The 16,035-nt window shown below is 39.3% G+C and overlaps 1 protein-coding gene across 6 annotated transcripts in view; it reads right to left on the reverse strand.

Annotated features, from left to right (window-relative positions):
• SLCO6A1 (solute carrier organic anion transporter family member 6A1) overlaps positions 1–16,035 on the reverse strand; it is a 114,829-nt gene that overhangs the window by 58,479 nt on the left and 40,315 nt on the right. For all 6 annotated transcript variants that reach the window (XM_070794072.1, XM_070794070.1, XM_070794071.1 and 3 more), the window contains one exon: positions 4,462–4,606. In XM_070794072.1, the coding sequence (XP_070650173.1) occupies positions 4,462–4,606 (145 nt within the window). The remainder of the gene's footprint in view (positions 1–4,461; positions 4,607–16,035) is intronic.

The raw sequence follows: 16,035 nt of genomic DNA on the forward strand, positions 1-16,035 counted from the left end.
TTTGCGACCCCATGAATCGCAGCACGCCAGGCCTCTCTGTCCATCACCAACTCCCGGAGTTCACTCAGACTCACGTCCATCGAGTCAGTGATGCCATCAAGCCATCTCATCCTCTGTCGTCCCCTTCTCCTCCTGCCCCCAATCCCTCCCAGCATCAGAGTCTTTTCCAATGAGTCAGCTCTTCGCATGAGGTGGCCAAAGTGCTGGAGCTTCAGCTTTAGCATCATTCCTTCCAAAGAAATCCCAGGGCTGATCTCCTTCAGAATGGACTGATTGGATCTCCTTGCAGTCCAAGGGACTCTCAAGAGTCCTCTCCAACACCACAGAGGATATGTATAGGTTCAGATTTTTATGACACTGCCAAACAGATTTATAAAACGATAAACCAATTTACACTCTCACCAGGAGTTGATAAAATGGCAATTGCTCCACATTCATACCAACATATCTTTCTCTTACATTTCAGCAATTCTGGTGACTGGGTACTAGTTTTGCCTTGTGATTTTAATATGTATTTCCCTGAAAAACCACTGAAGGTGAGTACATTTTCACATGAATATTGGCCAACTGGTATCATCTTTTATATAATGCCTGTTCAAATCTTTTGTCCATTTTTATTGGATTACCTACCTTTTTATTATTGTCAGATTTTTAAATATATTCTGGACCCAAATGCTTTGTAGAATATTTCTATTGAAAAGATTGTTTTATATGCATTTTTCACTCTTCATGCTGACCTTTGATGAATGTAAGTTCTTAATTTTAATGTAATACCACATTTTTTCCTCCATATTTATGTAATTTGTGTCCTGTTTAATAAATCTTTATCTTCTCTAAGGCACGAAGATATTTTCCTACATCTTTCTAAAAAGCTTTATTGTTTTACCGTACACATTGAGACCTGCAATCTACCTAGAATTGGTATCTATGTATGTAGTTACATAGAGGTCAAGATTTGTCTTTATTTAAATGTACTGATTTAAACAATAACTGTATTCAAATAATTTTAAATTTTAAAAATATTTAAATTTAAATTTTTGTATTTAAAAAATTACTACTTTATTTATTGGGCAACAATTCTCTACTACCCTCTGATGCTATATATCCTACAAGTAAATGCGCTGACTGCTTTTTGTCCTACATTTTCACAGATATTTCTATAGTATGCTGTAGTTCCAATTTCAAAGTGTAGAATTGGTAACTGTATTTTGCACACTGGTACTGCATACGCTTCTAAATTCTAAGAGCGACAGAGGAGCACATAAATTGCTGTCCTTTTCCTCATGTATGGTCCAACAGGAACAACCCAGGACCCCAGGAGGAGAAAGGAAAGTCCCAGCTTCCATTAGGGACTTAAATGAAGCAGCGTCTCATCAACAGACCTTATGTCCAGTGAAAAAAATTTTCCAGGGGCTTGAGGTTTACAGTGGATTAACCACCAACTGAATTCCATTGTCCCTACAGCCTTGAATGGCCTGTACATGGTGATGTCACTAAATTTTGGGCACAGACTGGTGGCACTGGATACACTGTCTTGGACCCTGCCAAAGTCTTCTTTTGTGCCCCACTAGCACCCAAAGAAGACTAATTTTCATTTGTGCTAGAAGGCCACAAACATACATCTGCAGTACTCCCTCAGGAGTACCTAAATTCCTCTCCCATTTACTACAAGGGGAAGATTTATTTTGACTGCCACTACCTACAATGCCCAAAGCTTTTAATGATAGAAGATACTCAGTTGGTTGTAGCGTGAGAGGCCTGACTCAGTGGCTCTGACTTTGGTGTTATTGTACCATCATCAGCAAGGAAGACCGATCAAGCCTAACAAAATCCAGAGACTGCTCATCAGGTTTTGGGGCACTCTGCAGACAGAATCACAGCGCTCTATCCCTCTGGAAGTTAAGGAAAAACTGTCTCCCTTTCCACTAACCAAAAGCCAGTCTAGCACTGGATTTTGGATTTTTGAGTATTGAACACAGTAGACAACTCACTTAGGGTTTCTCTTTGGTCTATTATATTAGCTGACCCACAGACCTACACTGAATGCTAATCAGCAAGCTGTGGTATGCTCCATACTTTGAGGTGAAAGTGAAAAGTGAAAATGAAGTCATTCAGTCGTGTCCGACTCTTTGCAACCCCGTGGACTGTAGCCTACCAGGCTCCTCTGTCCATGGGATTCACCAGGCAAGAATACTGGAGTGGGTTGCCATTTCCTTCTCCAGGGGATCTTCCCAACCCAGGGATCAAACCCAGGTCTCCCGCATTGCAGGCAGACGCTTTAACCTCTGAGCCACCATACCACAAACCTAATAAACCGATTTCAGCTGCAAGGCTCTGTGACTGATGATTTTGTGTGCTGGAGCCTCTGGAAAAAGGGAGGAAACCCCCACTCAGAAGCATTATTGCTTGTATAGGAGTCACAGACTCCCTGAAACAGCTACATTTAAAAGTAACTCTTAGCTTATTCTGGGGAAGAAAATGGGAACCCACTCTAGTATTCTTGCCTGGAGAATTCTGTGGGGAGAGGAACCTGGTGGGCTACAGTCTACGGGGTCACAGGGAGTTGAACACGACTGAGTGACGAACACTAACACTTAGCTTATTACTGGTCTCTTGGCATAATCAAAGTCCTGACTCACAGAAAACTTGATTTTGTGGACTGATATTCTCATTTGGAGATGAACCAAAACAGACTCACCACTAACCATTTGACAAGCCTTACTTGTCAACTGGAATTGGTGTGGTCCAGCCACGGAGGTGGTCATAAAAGAGCCACAAATGTTTAAAGAAACACCACCACTAGACCGCATAGCCCTCAGAATACTGTGGGAATTTCTTTCAAATGAAGTAACTTTCTTTACTCTGGGAAGATTTTCAGAGGGACTACTGATACACTATCTGTACACACCTTGAAGGCAGTTGTCTCTACTACTCGACAAGTAATCCGACTAGAAAAGGTGGTACAAAAAAACTTCTCCCTAATTTTCGTTGAAAAATCAATGACACCTCATCCCTGGAAAGCACTCTGGTCAGCCTCAGTCACTGAGCAGCATTGTTATGGATGAGCGAATTGCCCAAAACTTCATCCTCACAGGCCCCGGTAGAATATATGCAATTACTAACCCGTTCTGTTATGCCTGAATGAATACCTCAGGCTAAGTGGAAAAGTCAATACAGCAACAAGCAGAAATTTATCTTACTGTCTAAGGTAGATCCTGAGGACCAAGAAATTTGGTCAGCTGGCTGCATCCGAACTTTGCTAGCATGATTGAGGCCAATACTGCAGGTGGCCTTATCCTGTTCTTTGGAGTCTTATTGATATTAGCTTTAATTAAGTACTGTATGAAAAAAAACTGAATGATTAGTCCCTATCTGTTAATTATATTAATTATTGTCAAACAAAATGGTATACCTGTGGAAAAACCTGTCATATGGCCCCTGAAACTGTGTCGTGTTTGGCTTTTGGACTATGTGCAATTCAAAAATGGTGTGCCCTTTACCACAAAATCTACTCCACAATGGGCTGAAAGTCAAAACTTTTGCACGTATTAACATTTGTTTTTATTTGGCTTACATGTTTTATGTTCCTTTTTTTTCCTTTCTTATTTTTTTAAATTGTTAATAACATATTTGAAGTTAACGTACTCTTTACTATTCTCTTACTGGTTACCTGCAAGTTACAGTGTGTATCCCTGATTTTTTACAACATAAAATAAATGATCACATTCACCATTTTCCCATTAATGCTAGAACCTTAAAACATTTAATTCCACTTGCACCCTCTTTTGGAGAACCAATTCTCAACATCTAATAAAACTGATGTACTTAATAGCAGCGTCTCTTTGATGTCTAAACTTAGATCAACTTTTACAAATGTGTACAAGGAACATCTATACAAGTCTATTTGTTACTTTATTGTTTGGAAAAGTGAAATAGTTGGAGGCAACTTCATATTGATGTATATGATACAGAAAAAGAAACAGCATTCATAAAATAGAATCCCATAGCAACCTTAAAATGCCTTAAATAGAGGTCAATATGAATCTGATGAACATAATTTCAGATAAAAGTAACAGAAGAGCACATACAAAATGATATATAGATTTTAGAAATAGACTGTATGTAGACAGGTACATAAGAGGTAACAATATATAAATGTGTGAGAAGGAAGAACTCCAATTTTAAAAGAGGTGTAAGTTACCTCTGCAGAGGGAGGAAAAGAAATGTGATAAAACAGAAATGCAGAAGTCCTACAAATTTCTATATGTTAAAAACTAGTGATGCAATGATGGGAAAATGTTCATACTTTAAAAATTTGAACAAGCAGTATTCAGATATTTAAAATTTAAGCAAACACTACTGCTCCTTCTACATCCCACTTAGTTGAAATTTTTCATAAATACATAAAAGAAAACTTTACATAAAAATTTCACAATGAGTACAATGAATGGAAATGTCTACCTGCAAGTGTAGTTGCCTCATTGGGTGATAATATAAACTGATTTTCTATATATATAGGCAAAAATTCAGATGCTCCAATCATAACTAAAGATTCTGAAGCTCTGGACAGAGATAGGTACACAAATATTGGATTCTTGATCAGAATCTGAAAGAGAAATAAGTTACATATGAATTATTTTATTTTATTAGATAAAGAAAAATAGATATACCCACCTGTATATTAGTGACTGATCCACAAAAAGTTTACCTTTTTCAATAACTGACAATACTATATGTATATAAAAATTGAAACAGAAACTTAAAATTCACCAATATACCATAAAAGACATGTAGTGTTTGAACCATTTTTATTTGCTATTTGATCTCCATAGCACCTATAATTTTTATTTGTGACTCTGGCAGTGTGCTAGGACTGCTAGAACTAGAATATTAATTTTCAAACTGATTTCTATATTTCTTAGATATGTATATATCCTTGAGAATGTTCAATGATGTTTTATATTTGTATATTTTTAAATAAACTTAAAATTTCTTTTTCTATCCCTAAACACTATTTCCGAAATCTATCATTTTCTGCGTATTTGTCAAATTCATCTTCTGGGTTATATTTAACACATTACGTAGTGTAATACCACTCCCATAGGGTTAAATGCTTAAGTCGACTTGAGCTTCCTACTGGTGTGAACAAGGTGACATTAAACATCCCTGTGCAACCCTTAAAGAAATAGGACAGAGTGTCTTTGTAAATATATATACTAGACAGGGATTGCTAGGGCTCTGGGATTTGGTCTACCTCATGCCATTATTTCTCCAAATTTTTCTCCAAAATTATCAGTTTATACTCCCACCGTAATACAAGAGAATTCCATTTTCTTCACGTAGTGACTGATACTTTTCTAAAATTCATCAAAGCAATATTTCTGATTTCATATTCCTTTCCAGAACTTCGCCATTCTCCAAAAAAGAGGGTTGAACTTCAAAAGGCCTGACTGACTGCCTCACAAAGCAAGTAATGCTGCACAACTTCTGAGGCTGGGTCAAAATAATGACAGTACGACTTCTGCTGGGAACGAACTCTCTCAGGAGTCTGGCCGTGGAACGTGGTTACCATGTTCTGAGAAAAACCAGGCCAAACGGGGAGGTCACGTGTGGGCATTCTGGCAAACAGCCAGAATCAAAAGCTAATATCTGGAACAAGCCTTCAGATGACTTCATCACCCAGACTTACTTCACTACAATTGATCAAAACAGATGCTCTTTTATTTTAAGCCACTAAGTTTGGGAGTGGTTTGTCATGTAGCAACAGATAACTGGCATACCCCACATATTCACAAACACTTTAATATTAGTTGGCTTTCAAAATTTCACCATTCTGATGAATGTATATTATTACAGTGCTATTTTTTATAATTCTCTAACTTCAAATATAACTGAGCATTTCTTCATATAATTTCTTAGCTATTTAGTATTCACTTGGGAGTATGAACCAGCTGTTTATATGCTTCCTGAAATTCTGTAGATTTTCCAAGAACTCTCATTTATTCTAAATACTAACTTGTGTTGGATTTAGTTATCTGTCACTAACCTTTTAACACTGTCTACAGCTTCCTTCATTGAACAGAAATCTTAATGTAATGTACTTAAGAAATCTTAATTACATTAATGTCTTAATGCAATCTAATCCATAAACAAGCTCATATTTGACACTATTACAAATCTTGTCTATTATTTTCACATCCTTATATTGCAAGGTGTTTCTTTCATTTTAAACCTTGACTTTGTCATTTTTTATAGTCACATTCTACTAACCTAGAAATCATCTTTTTGCATAATATGAAGTAGACAGCCAACTTCACTTTACCACACAAAGAACCAAGTTAGTCATCATACCTACTGAACAATTATCTTCGGACTGCCTCCTCTATCATATGACAAGTTCTTATATACACTAATCTGTAGCTGGGTTTTTTGTTCCACCGGCTTGTTTGTTTGTACTGAGGAAATACTACCTTTTCTTTTTTTAACCACTATGGCTTTATATCAGGTCTTATTGTGTACTAGAATAAATATTCTTTGTTTCACTTATTCATGCCCTTGCATGCCCAGTCACTCAGTGACTTCCCTGCCAGGCTCCTCTGTCCATGGAATTTTCCAGGCAAGGATACTGGAGTGGGTTGCCACTTCCTTCTGCGGGGGATTTCCCCAACCCAGAGAAGAGCATGACCTTGCACACCAGAGTAACACCCACTTTTCCCCACAGCCAGTCCCTCCCATCAGAAGCTTGTACTAGCCTCTTACCCTCATCCATCAGAGGGCAGATAGAATCAAAACAACAATCACAGAAAACTAACCAAAATGATCACATAGATCACAGCTTTGTGTAACATAATGAAACTATGAGCCATGTCCTATAGGGTCACCCAAGACGGATGGGTCATGGTAGAGAGTTATGACCAACTGTGGTCCACTGGAGAAAGAAATGGCAAACCATTTCAGCATTCTTGCCTTGAGAACCCCATGAACAGTATGAAAAGGCAAAAAGACATGATACTCCTGGAGAAGAGCAGAGAAATAGCTCCAGAAGGAACGAAGAGGCTGAGCCAAAGCAGAAACAATGCCCAGTTGTGGGTATGTCTGGTGATGAATGTAAAGTCTGATGCTGTAAAGAACAATACTACTTAGGAACCTGTTAGATGCTTGAATCAAGGTAACTTGGAAGTGGTCAAACAGGAGATGGCAAGAGTGAACATTGACATTTTAGGAATCAGTAAACTAAAGTGGGTTGGAATGGGTGAATTTAATTCAGACGACCGTTATATCTACTACTGTGGGCAAGAATCCCTTACAAGAAATGGAGTAGCTGTCATAGTCAACAAAAGAGTCCAAAATGCAGTACTTGGGTGCAATCTCAAAAATGACAGAATGGTCTCAGTTCATTTCAAAGGCAAACCGTTCAATATCACAGTAATCCAAGTCTATGCCCCAACCACTCAATGGCACCCCACTCCAGTACTCTTGCCTGGAGATTCCCAGGGACGGCAGAGCCTGGTGGGCTGCCATCTATGGGGTCGCACAGAGTCAGACACGACTGAAGCAACTTAGCAGCAGCAGCAGCAGCATGCCCCAACCACTAATGCCAAAGAGCTGAAACTGAATGGTTCTATGAAGATCTACAAGACCTCTAGAACTAACACCAAAAAAAAGATGTCCTTTTCATCATAGGGGACTGGAATGCAAAAGTAGGAAATTAAGAGATACCTGGAGCAACAGGCAAGTTTGGCCCTGGGATACAAAATGAAACAGACCAAGGCTAACAGTTTTGCCAAGAGAACACCCTGGCCATAGCAAACACCCTCTTCCAACAACACAACAGATGACTCAACACATGGACATCACCAGATGGTCAATAGTGAAATCAGATTGATTATATTCTTTGCAGCCAAAGATGAATATGTTCTATACAGACAGCAAAAGCAAGACTGGTAATTGATTGTGGCTCAGATCATGAACTCCTTATTGCAAAATTCAGACTTAATGGAAGTGAAGTGAGTGAAAGTCGCTCAGTCATGCCCGACTCTTTGACCCCGTGGACTATACAGTCCATGGAATTCTCCAGGACAGAATACTGGAGTGGGAAGCCTTTCCCTTCTCCAGGGGATCTGCCCAACCCAGGAATGGAGCCCAGGTCTACTGCATTGCAGGCAGATTCTTTACCAACTGAGCTATGAAGAAAGTAGGGTAAACCACTAGGCTATTCAAATATGACCTAAATCAAATACCTTATGATTATACAGCGGAAGTGAGAAATAGATTCAAGGGATTAGATCTGATCGAGTGCCTCTGTCTATGGATGGAGGTTTGTGACATTGTATAGGAGGCAATGATCAAAACCATCCCCAAGAAAAATAAATGCAAACAAGGCAAAATGGTTGTCTGAGGAGGCCTGACAAATAAATGAGAAAAGAAGAGAAGTAAAAGGCAAAGGAGAAAAGGAAAGATACATCCATCTGAATGCAGAATTCACATAATAGCAAGGAGAGATAAGAAAGCCTGCCTCAGTGATCAGTGCAAAGAAATAGAGAAAAACAATAGAATGGGAAAGACTAGAGATCCCTTCAAGAAAATTAGAGATACCAAGGGAACATTTCATGCAAAGATGGGCTCAATAAAGGACAGAAATGGTATGGACCTAATAGAAGCAGAAGATATTCAGAAGAGATGGCAAGAATATACAGAAGAACTGTAGAAAAAATATCTTAATGACCCAGATAACCATTTTGTTGTGATCACTTACCTAGAGCCAGGCATCCTGTAGTGTGAAGTCAAGTGGGCCTTAGGAAGCATTACTATGAGCAAAGCTAGTGGAAATGATGGAATACCCATTCAGTTATTTCAAATCCTAAAAAATGATGCTGTGAAAGGGGTACACTCAATAAGCCAGAAAATTTGGAAAACTCAGCTAAGGTCAAAAATTTGAAAAAGTCAGTTTTCATTCCAATCACCAAGAAGGGCAAGGCCAAAAAATGTTTAGACTACTGCACAATTGAACTCATTTCACATGCCAGTAAGGTAATGCTCAAACAGTATTGAACTGAGGACATCCAGATGTACAAGCTGGATTTAGAACAGGCAGAGGAACCAGAGATCAAATTGCCAACATACACTGGATCACAGAAAAAGCAAGAGAATTTCAGAAAAATATCTACTTCTGCTTCACTGGCTATGGTAAAGCCTTTGACTGTGTGGATCACAACAAACTGTGGAAAATTCTTTAAGAGATGGGAATAACAGATTACCTTACCTGCCTCTTGAAATATCTGTATGCCTGTCAATAACGAACAGTTAGAACTGGACATGGAACAACAAACTGGTTCAAAATTGGGAAAGGAGCACATCAATGCTGTATATTGTCACCCTGCTTATTTAACTTATATGCAAAATACATCCTGTGAAAAGCCAGGCTGGATGAAGTTCAAGCTGGAATCAAGATTTCTGGGGGAAATATCAATAACCTCAGATATGCAGATGACATCACCTTTATGGCTGGCTGAAAGCAAGGAGGAACAGCCTCTTGATGAAAGTGAAAGAGTCGAGAGTGGAAAAGCTGGCTTAAAACTCAATTCAGAAAACTAAGAGCATGGCATCTGGTCCCATCTTTCATGGCAAATAGATGGTTAAACAATGGAAACAGTGACAGACTTTATTTTGGGGGGGCTCCAAGATCACTGCAGATGGTGACTGCAGACATGAATCTAAAAGATGCTTGCTCCTTGAAAGAAAAGCCATGACAAAACTAGACATCATATTAAAAAGCTGAGACATCACTTTGTCAACAAAGATTGGTATAGTCAAAGCTATGGTTTTTCCAGTAGTCACATATGGATATGACAGTTGGATTTTAAAGAAGGTGAGAGCAGAAGAATTAATGCTTTCTAACTGTGGTGTTAGAGAACACTCTTGAGAGTCCTTTGGACTGCAAGGAGATCAAGCCAATGAGTCCTAAAGGAAATCAATCCTGAATATTCATTGGCAGGACTGATACTGAAGCTGAAGCTCCAATACTTTGGCCACCTGAGTTCACTGGGAAATACCCTAATGCTGGGAAAGACTGAGGACAAGAGGAGAATGGGGCGACAGAAGATGAGATGGTTGGATGGCATCATCGACTCAATGTACATAAGCTTGAGCAAACTCTGGGAGATAGTGAAGGACAGGGAAGCCTGGCATGTTGCAGTCCATGGGACTGCAAAGAGTCAACACAACTGAGTGACTGGACAAAAACAACAACAAATATTGTGTATCTTTCAACTTATCCTAGTCTCCTCTAATACCATTACATAGAGTTATAGATTTTTTCATGAAGTTCTTGAGCAGCTTTGTTAACATAGTTCCTGAATTGTTTATAGTTTTGTGATTACTTTTTACTTTGTTAATTTTAAAAGTACTATTTCATGAATAGTCTTGTTTATTTGAATATTTTATTTTGTTTTATTTTTTAATTTTATATTTCTCATGTTGCATATTCAGACACTGCTCAATTACTGGGTTACATCTCTTTTATAGGTCCTTCTAGTTCACAAATGTAATTTATTCATAATAATTATTGAGAATTGAACACTAGGAATAGTCCTTATTCTAATGAAAGTTAAAGCAATATTTCATGATTCTGGATGAAATGGAAGACTGTATTAGATACAACAAGCAGAACAAGAAGCAGAGAAATCTAGTTTTTGTCTGGGTCTGCAACTGATTTTTGAAGCAACAGTGAGCAAATCACAATCTCTATATGTCTCATTTTTAGCAAGTATTATGTAATAGTAGCCAGAGCAATGGCCTCAGAGCCAAATACATGAGGTATTCTTATGGCTTTAACCTCAGTTCAGTCCCCTGTACATGTGTGTGTGTAAGTGTGTGTCCAAAGTTATACAGGTCTTAGAAAAGTTACTCATCCTTTCTGCCTTATTTTGCTCATCCTCTTTAAATTACTGGTAAAGTAGAAATTATAATATCTAACTTATGGTGATTATGAGAATTGAGTATGTGTAATAATTTAAATAATATCTGATACATATTAATAGTAGGTGCCCAGTAAAGAATACGTATCAATTTCATAATTTATAAAGTAAGAATAATCACATCAGATTAATAATTTGTTACTTATAAACTTTAGTGTGCCTTAAATCATTTGGAGGATGGTTATAAAACATATATTGCCAGGTCCTACTTCCAAAGTTTCTGGTTCAGTAGATCTGGAATGGGGCCTAAGAATTTATGTTTCAGCAAACTCCCAAATAATGATGATGATGCTAATCTGGGAACAAGGGCATGAGACAATCTTTGTGTTTAGGCTGACATGAATGGACTCATTGGCTAACTCATAATGCAACTTATCACAGTGTTACACAGGAAATAAAGTCCAAGCAGACTCTCGGTAGCTCAACAATGCAGTGCTTGTAAAGATATAGGACATCATTCAGAATAAGATGGCAGCCCACCATGACTGCTCAACAGTGGGAGTTCCATTGCTTTGTCCCGATTGCGTCAAAGGCTGGAATATTCAGCTTCTTTCTGTCAGCTTATTGGATCTATGTCTACTTCTGTTTTGGCTACTGACTATTCTCTCTCCACTTGCTTCTTCATCTCAATGGCCTTTGATAACTCATCTTCTCTATGTCCATTTACCAAAGCCGTGTTGCTCAATTTTCCCTCTCTTTCTCCTATGTATACTCCCTGAGAGAGAAATTGATGAGATAAGTTACTTCATAGCAAGGTGCCCCTACTGGTTATTGTTCTCAAGATATGATACTCAGTAAGTTTTAGGGAAATCTAAAGATTACTGACTTGGGCTTAAATGCTGACCCAGATCTACTTTTGGTTAGAACAATTAGAATATATCATACAGAGTACAGCGACTAATGCACAAGGAAACACTTCTGGGCACCTTATTCAGAAAGGGACTATGAACAGAGAAAATGATCAGCATACCAAGGATTCTCTTACAGGTTTTCTTACCTAAAAAATCCAGCCTATTTCTTTTCTTAGGTATAACATATGGGGGGAGTGCAAAAAAGAAGGCCAGATATATAAATTGGTATCTAAGTGGTTTGCTGTAGCAAAATGAGGGTTAATTCTGGTACTGGTTGACACACAAAGGGAGAACCTGAATTAGTTCCACAAAATAGAAGACAGTTCTGTGCAATTAGCCATGTCTTGCTGTACTGTGGGTCTTAGTCCTAGTCCTTCTCAGAGTTTCTCAACAACCCAGGGTCTTTACTATACTAGAGGAAGCTCATGCTGGTCTGGAATTTCAAACTAGGTTCAGTTCAGTACTAGGTTCAGTTCAGTTCAGTCACTCAGTCGTGTCCGACTTTGCGACCCCATGAATCGCAGCACGCCAGGCCTCCCTGTCCATCACCAACTCCCGGAGTTCACTCAGACTTATGTCCATCAAGTCAGTGATGCCATCCAGCCATCTCATCCTCTGTCTTCCCCTTCTCCTCCTGCCCCCAATCTCTCCCAGCATCAGAGTCTTTTCCAATGAGTCAACTCTTCCCATGAAGTGGCCAAAGTACTAGAGCTTCAGCTTTAGCATCATTCCTTCCAAAGAAATCCCAGGGCTGATCTCCTTCAGAATGGACTGGTAGGATCTCCTTGCAGTCCAAGGGACTCTCAAGAGTCTTCTCCAACACCACAGTTCAAAAGCATCAATTCTTTGGCACTCAGCTTTCTTCACAGTCCAACACTCACATCCATACATGACCACTGGAAAAACCATAGCCTTGACTAGATGGACCTTTGTTGGCAAAGTAATGTCTCTGCTTTTCAATATGCTATCTGGCTTGGTCATAACTTTCCTTCCAAGGAGTCAGCGTCTTTTAATTTCATGGCTGCAATCACCATCTGCAGTGATTTTGGAGCCCAAAAAAATAAAGTCTGACACTGTTTCTACTGTTTCCCCATCTATTTCCCATGAAGTGATGGGACCAGACGCCATGATCTTCATTTTCTGAATGTTGAGCTTTAAGCCAACATTTTCACTCTCCACTTTCACTTTCATCAAGAGGCTTTTGAGTTCCTCTTCACTTTCTGCCATAAGGGTGATGTCATCTGCCATATCTGAGGTTATTGCTATTTCTCCCAGCAATCTTGATTCCAGCTTGTGTTTCTTCAGTATTCTTGCCTTGAGAACCCAATGAACAGTATGAAAAGGCAAAATGATAGGATAAAAGAGGAGTTCCCCAGGTCAGTAGGTGCCCAATATGCTACTGGAGATCAGTGGAGAAATAACTCCAGAAAGAATGAAGGGACGGAGCCAAAGCAAAAACAATACCCAGTTGTAGATGTGACTGGTGATAGAAGCAAGGTCCGATGCTGTAAAGAGCAATATTTCATAGGAACCTGGAATGTCAGGTCCATGAATCAAGGCAAATTGGAAGTGGTCAAACAGGAGATGGCAAGAGTGAATGTCAACATTCTAGGAATCGGCGAACTAAAATGGATTAGAATGGGTGAATTTAACTCAGATGACCATTATATCTACTACTGAGGGCAGGAATACCTTAGAAGAAATGGATTAGCCATCATGGTCAACAAGAGTCTGAAATGCAGTACTTGGATGCAATCTCAAAAACGACAGAATGATCTCTGTCTGTTTCCAAGGCAAACCATTCAATATCACAGTAATCCAAGTCTTTGCCCCAACCAGTAACGCTGAAGAAGCTGAAGTTGAACGGTTCTATAAAGACCTACAAGACCTTTTAGAACTAACACCCAAAAAAGATGTCCTTTTCATTATAGGGGACTGGAATGTAAAAGTAGGAAGTCAAGAAACACGTGGAATAACAGGCAAATTTGGCCTTGGAATATGAAATGAAGCAGGGCAAAGGCTAATAGAGTTTTGCCAAGAAAATGCACTGGTCATAGCAAACACCCTCTTGCAACAACACAAGAGAAGACTCTACACATGGATATCACCAGATGGTCAACACCGAAATCAGATTGATTATATTCTTTGCAGCCAAAGATGGAGAAGTTCTATACAGTCAACAAAAACAAACTCGGTTACGTACTCCTATATGTGCTTACTTAGCTGGAAGTTGAAACAAGAGCAGGACTAGTAAAATATAAAGTATTAGGTATAGAGGCCTGAGAAAAGCAGACTGAGATTCAGGACAGGGCTCAAGCAGCAGTGGGATACAAATGTTAATGAAGAAACCAACGCAGAGGAATGTTGCAGGGAGGAAACAGTTCCTAAAGATGGGTCATATAATGTCCCAGTTAATTCTGGAAATTTTCCTATCATGTGGTAGAAGCATTAATCTACTGCCTACCCTAATCCAGGTTGCATGATGGGAGACACTGGTCCTGCCGGTAAAAAGGCCTTGGTGTCTATGGACAAATAGAAGGAAAACAAGTTGAGGAGGACACCAATAAATGTTTAACTTCTCAAGAGTTTTACTTGTAATTTACCTTCTCACGGAAGTCGTGGATCGGGAGGTGTCTGGAACACTGACTAATGTGCAGGGACCACCTTAGCAAGGCTCACACTGGGCACCTGCTCTGGCCGCTCTTGCTTCAGGACAACTACCCTCTCAGTGAAGGCGCCACTGCAGGGAATGGGGGGAACACACACCTGTAGTGAACGGAAACAGCTCAGACCTGATTCTCAGGGCTTCTCCTCCAGCACCTCGGGACCCAACCTTACCCCAGAGAGGGCAAGGAATGTCACTGAGCGTAGGACAAGCCCTAGCTCATACCAGACTGGCTCTATCCATGCCAGCTCCAGCCCCACCTCCCACCAAGGTGATAGCTGGCCGGTGTACCCTGGGGGAATACATGACCCTTGCACATTTCAGATCCAGCTCTCCCACCAGAGGCCCTGGGAGCACACACACTGTACAGGGATGCTCTCACATAGGGACACCCTTTCGAGTCTGGGATAGTTAACTGCTTTACCTAATTTCATAGAGATATTCACAAGAAAGTTAAACACCATGAGAAGACAGAGGAATTTGTTTCAAATGAAATTATAAGAAAAAAAAACTCTAAAAAAAGAATTAATGAAATTATAAATAAATAATTTCTCAGATAATGAGTTCAAAGCGTTAGTAATAAGAATGCCAACTGAACTTGAGAAAAGAATAGATGAACACAGTGAGAAATTTAACAAGGAAATTGAAAATATAAAAAGAGCCAGTCAGAGCTGAAGAATACAAGAATTGAAATGAAAAATGCACTAAAAGGAATTAACAGCAGACTAAAGGACATGAAAGAATGCTTAAGTGATCTAGAAGGCAGAATTATGGAAATCACCCAATCAGAACAGCAAAAAGAAAAACAAGTTTAAAAAGTAAGGGCAGTTTAAGGGACATGTGAGATTTCATCAAGCATAATATTATGTATATGCAGGTCAGGAAGCAACAGTTAGAACTGGACATGGATCAACAGACTGGTTCCAAATAGGAAAAGGAGTACGTCAAGGCTGTATACTGTCACCCTGCTTATTTAACTTATATGCAGAGTACATCATGAGAACGCTGGGCTGGAAGAAGTACAAGCTGGAATCAAGATTTCTGGGAGAAATATCAATAACCTCAGATATGCAGATGACACCACCCTTATGGCAGAAAGTGAAGAGGAACTAAAAAGCTTCTTGATGAAAGTGAAAGTGGACAGTGAAAAAGTTGGCTTAAAGCTCAACATTCAGAAAACTAAGATCATGGCCTCTGGTCCCATCACTTCATGAGAAATAGATGGGGAAACAGTGTCAGACTTTATTTTTTGGGGCTCCAAAATCACTGCAGATGGTGACTGCAGCCATGAAATTAAAAGACGCTTACTCCTTGGAAGGAAAGTTATGACCAACCTAGATAGCATATTAAAAAACAGAGACATTACTTTGCCAACAAAGGTCCATCTAGTCAAGGCTATGGTTTTTCCAGTGGTCACGTATGGATGTGAGAGTTGGACTGTGAAGAAAGCTGAGAGCTGAAGAATTGATGCTTTTGTTCTGTGATGCCGGAGAAGACTCTTGGGAGTCTCTTGGACTGCAAGGAGATCCAACCAGTCCATCCT

Source organism: Bos indicus, chromosome 7 (genome assembly GCF_029378745.1).
Source record: "Bos indicus isolate NIAB-ARS_2022 breed Sahiwal x Tharparkar chromosome 7, NIAB-ARS_B.indTharparkar_mat_pri_1.0, whole genome shotgun sequence".
Classification (NCBI taxonomy): domain Eukaryota; kingdom Metazoa; phylum Chordata; class Mammalia; order Artiodactyla; family Bovidae; genus Bos; species Bos indicus.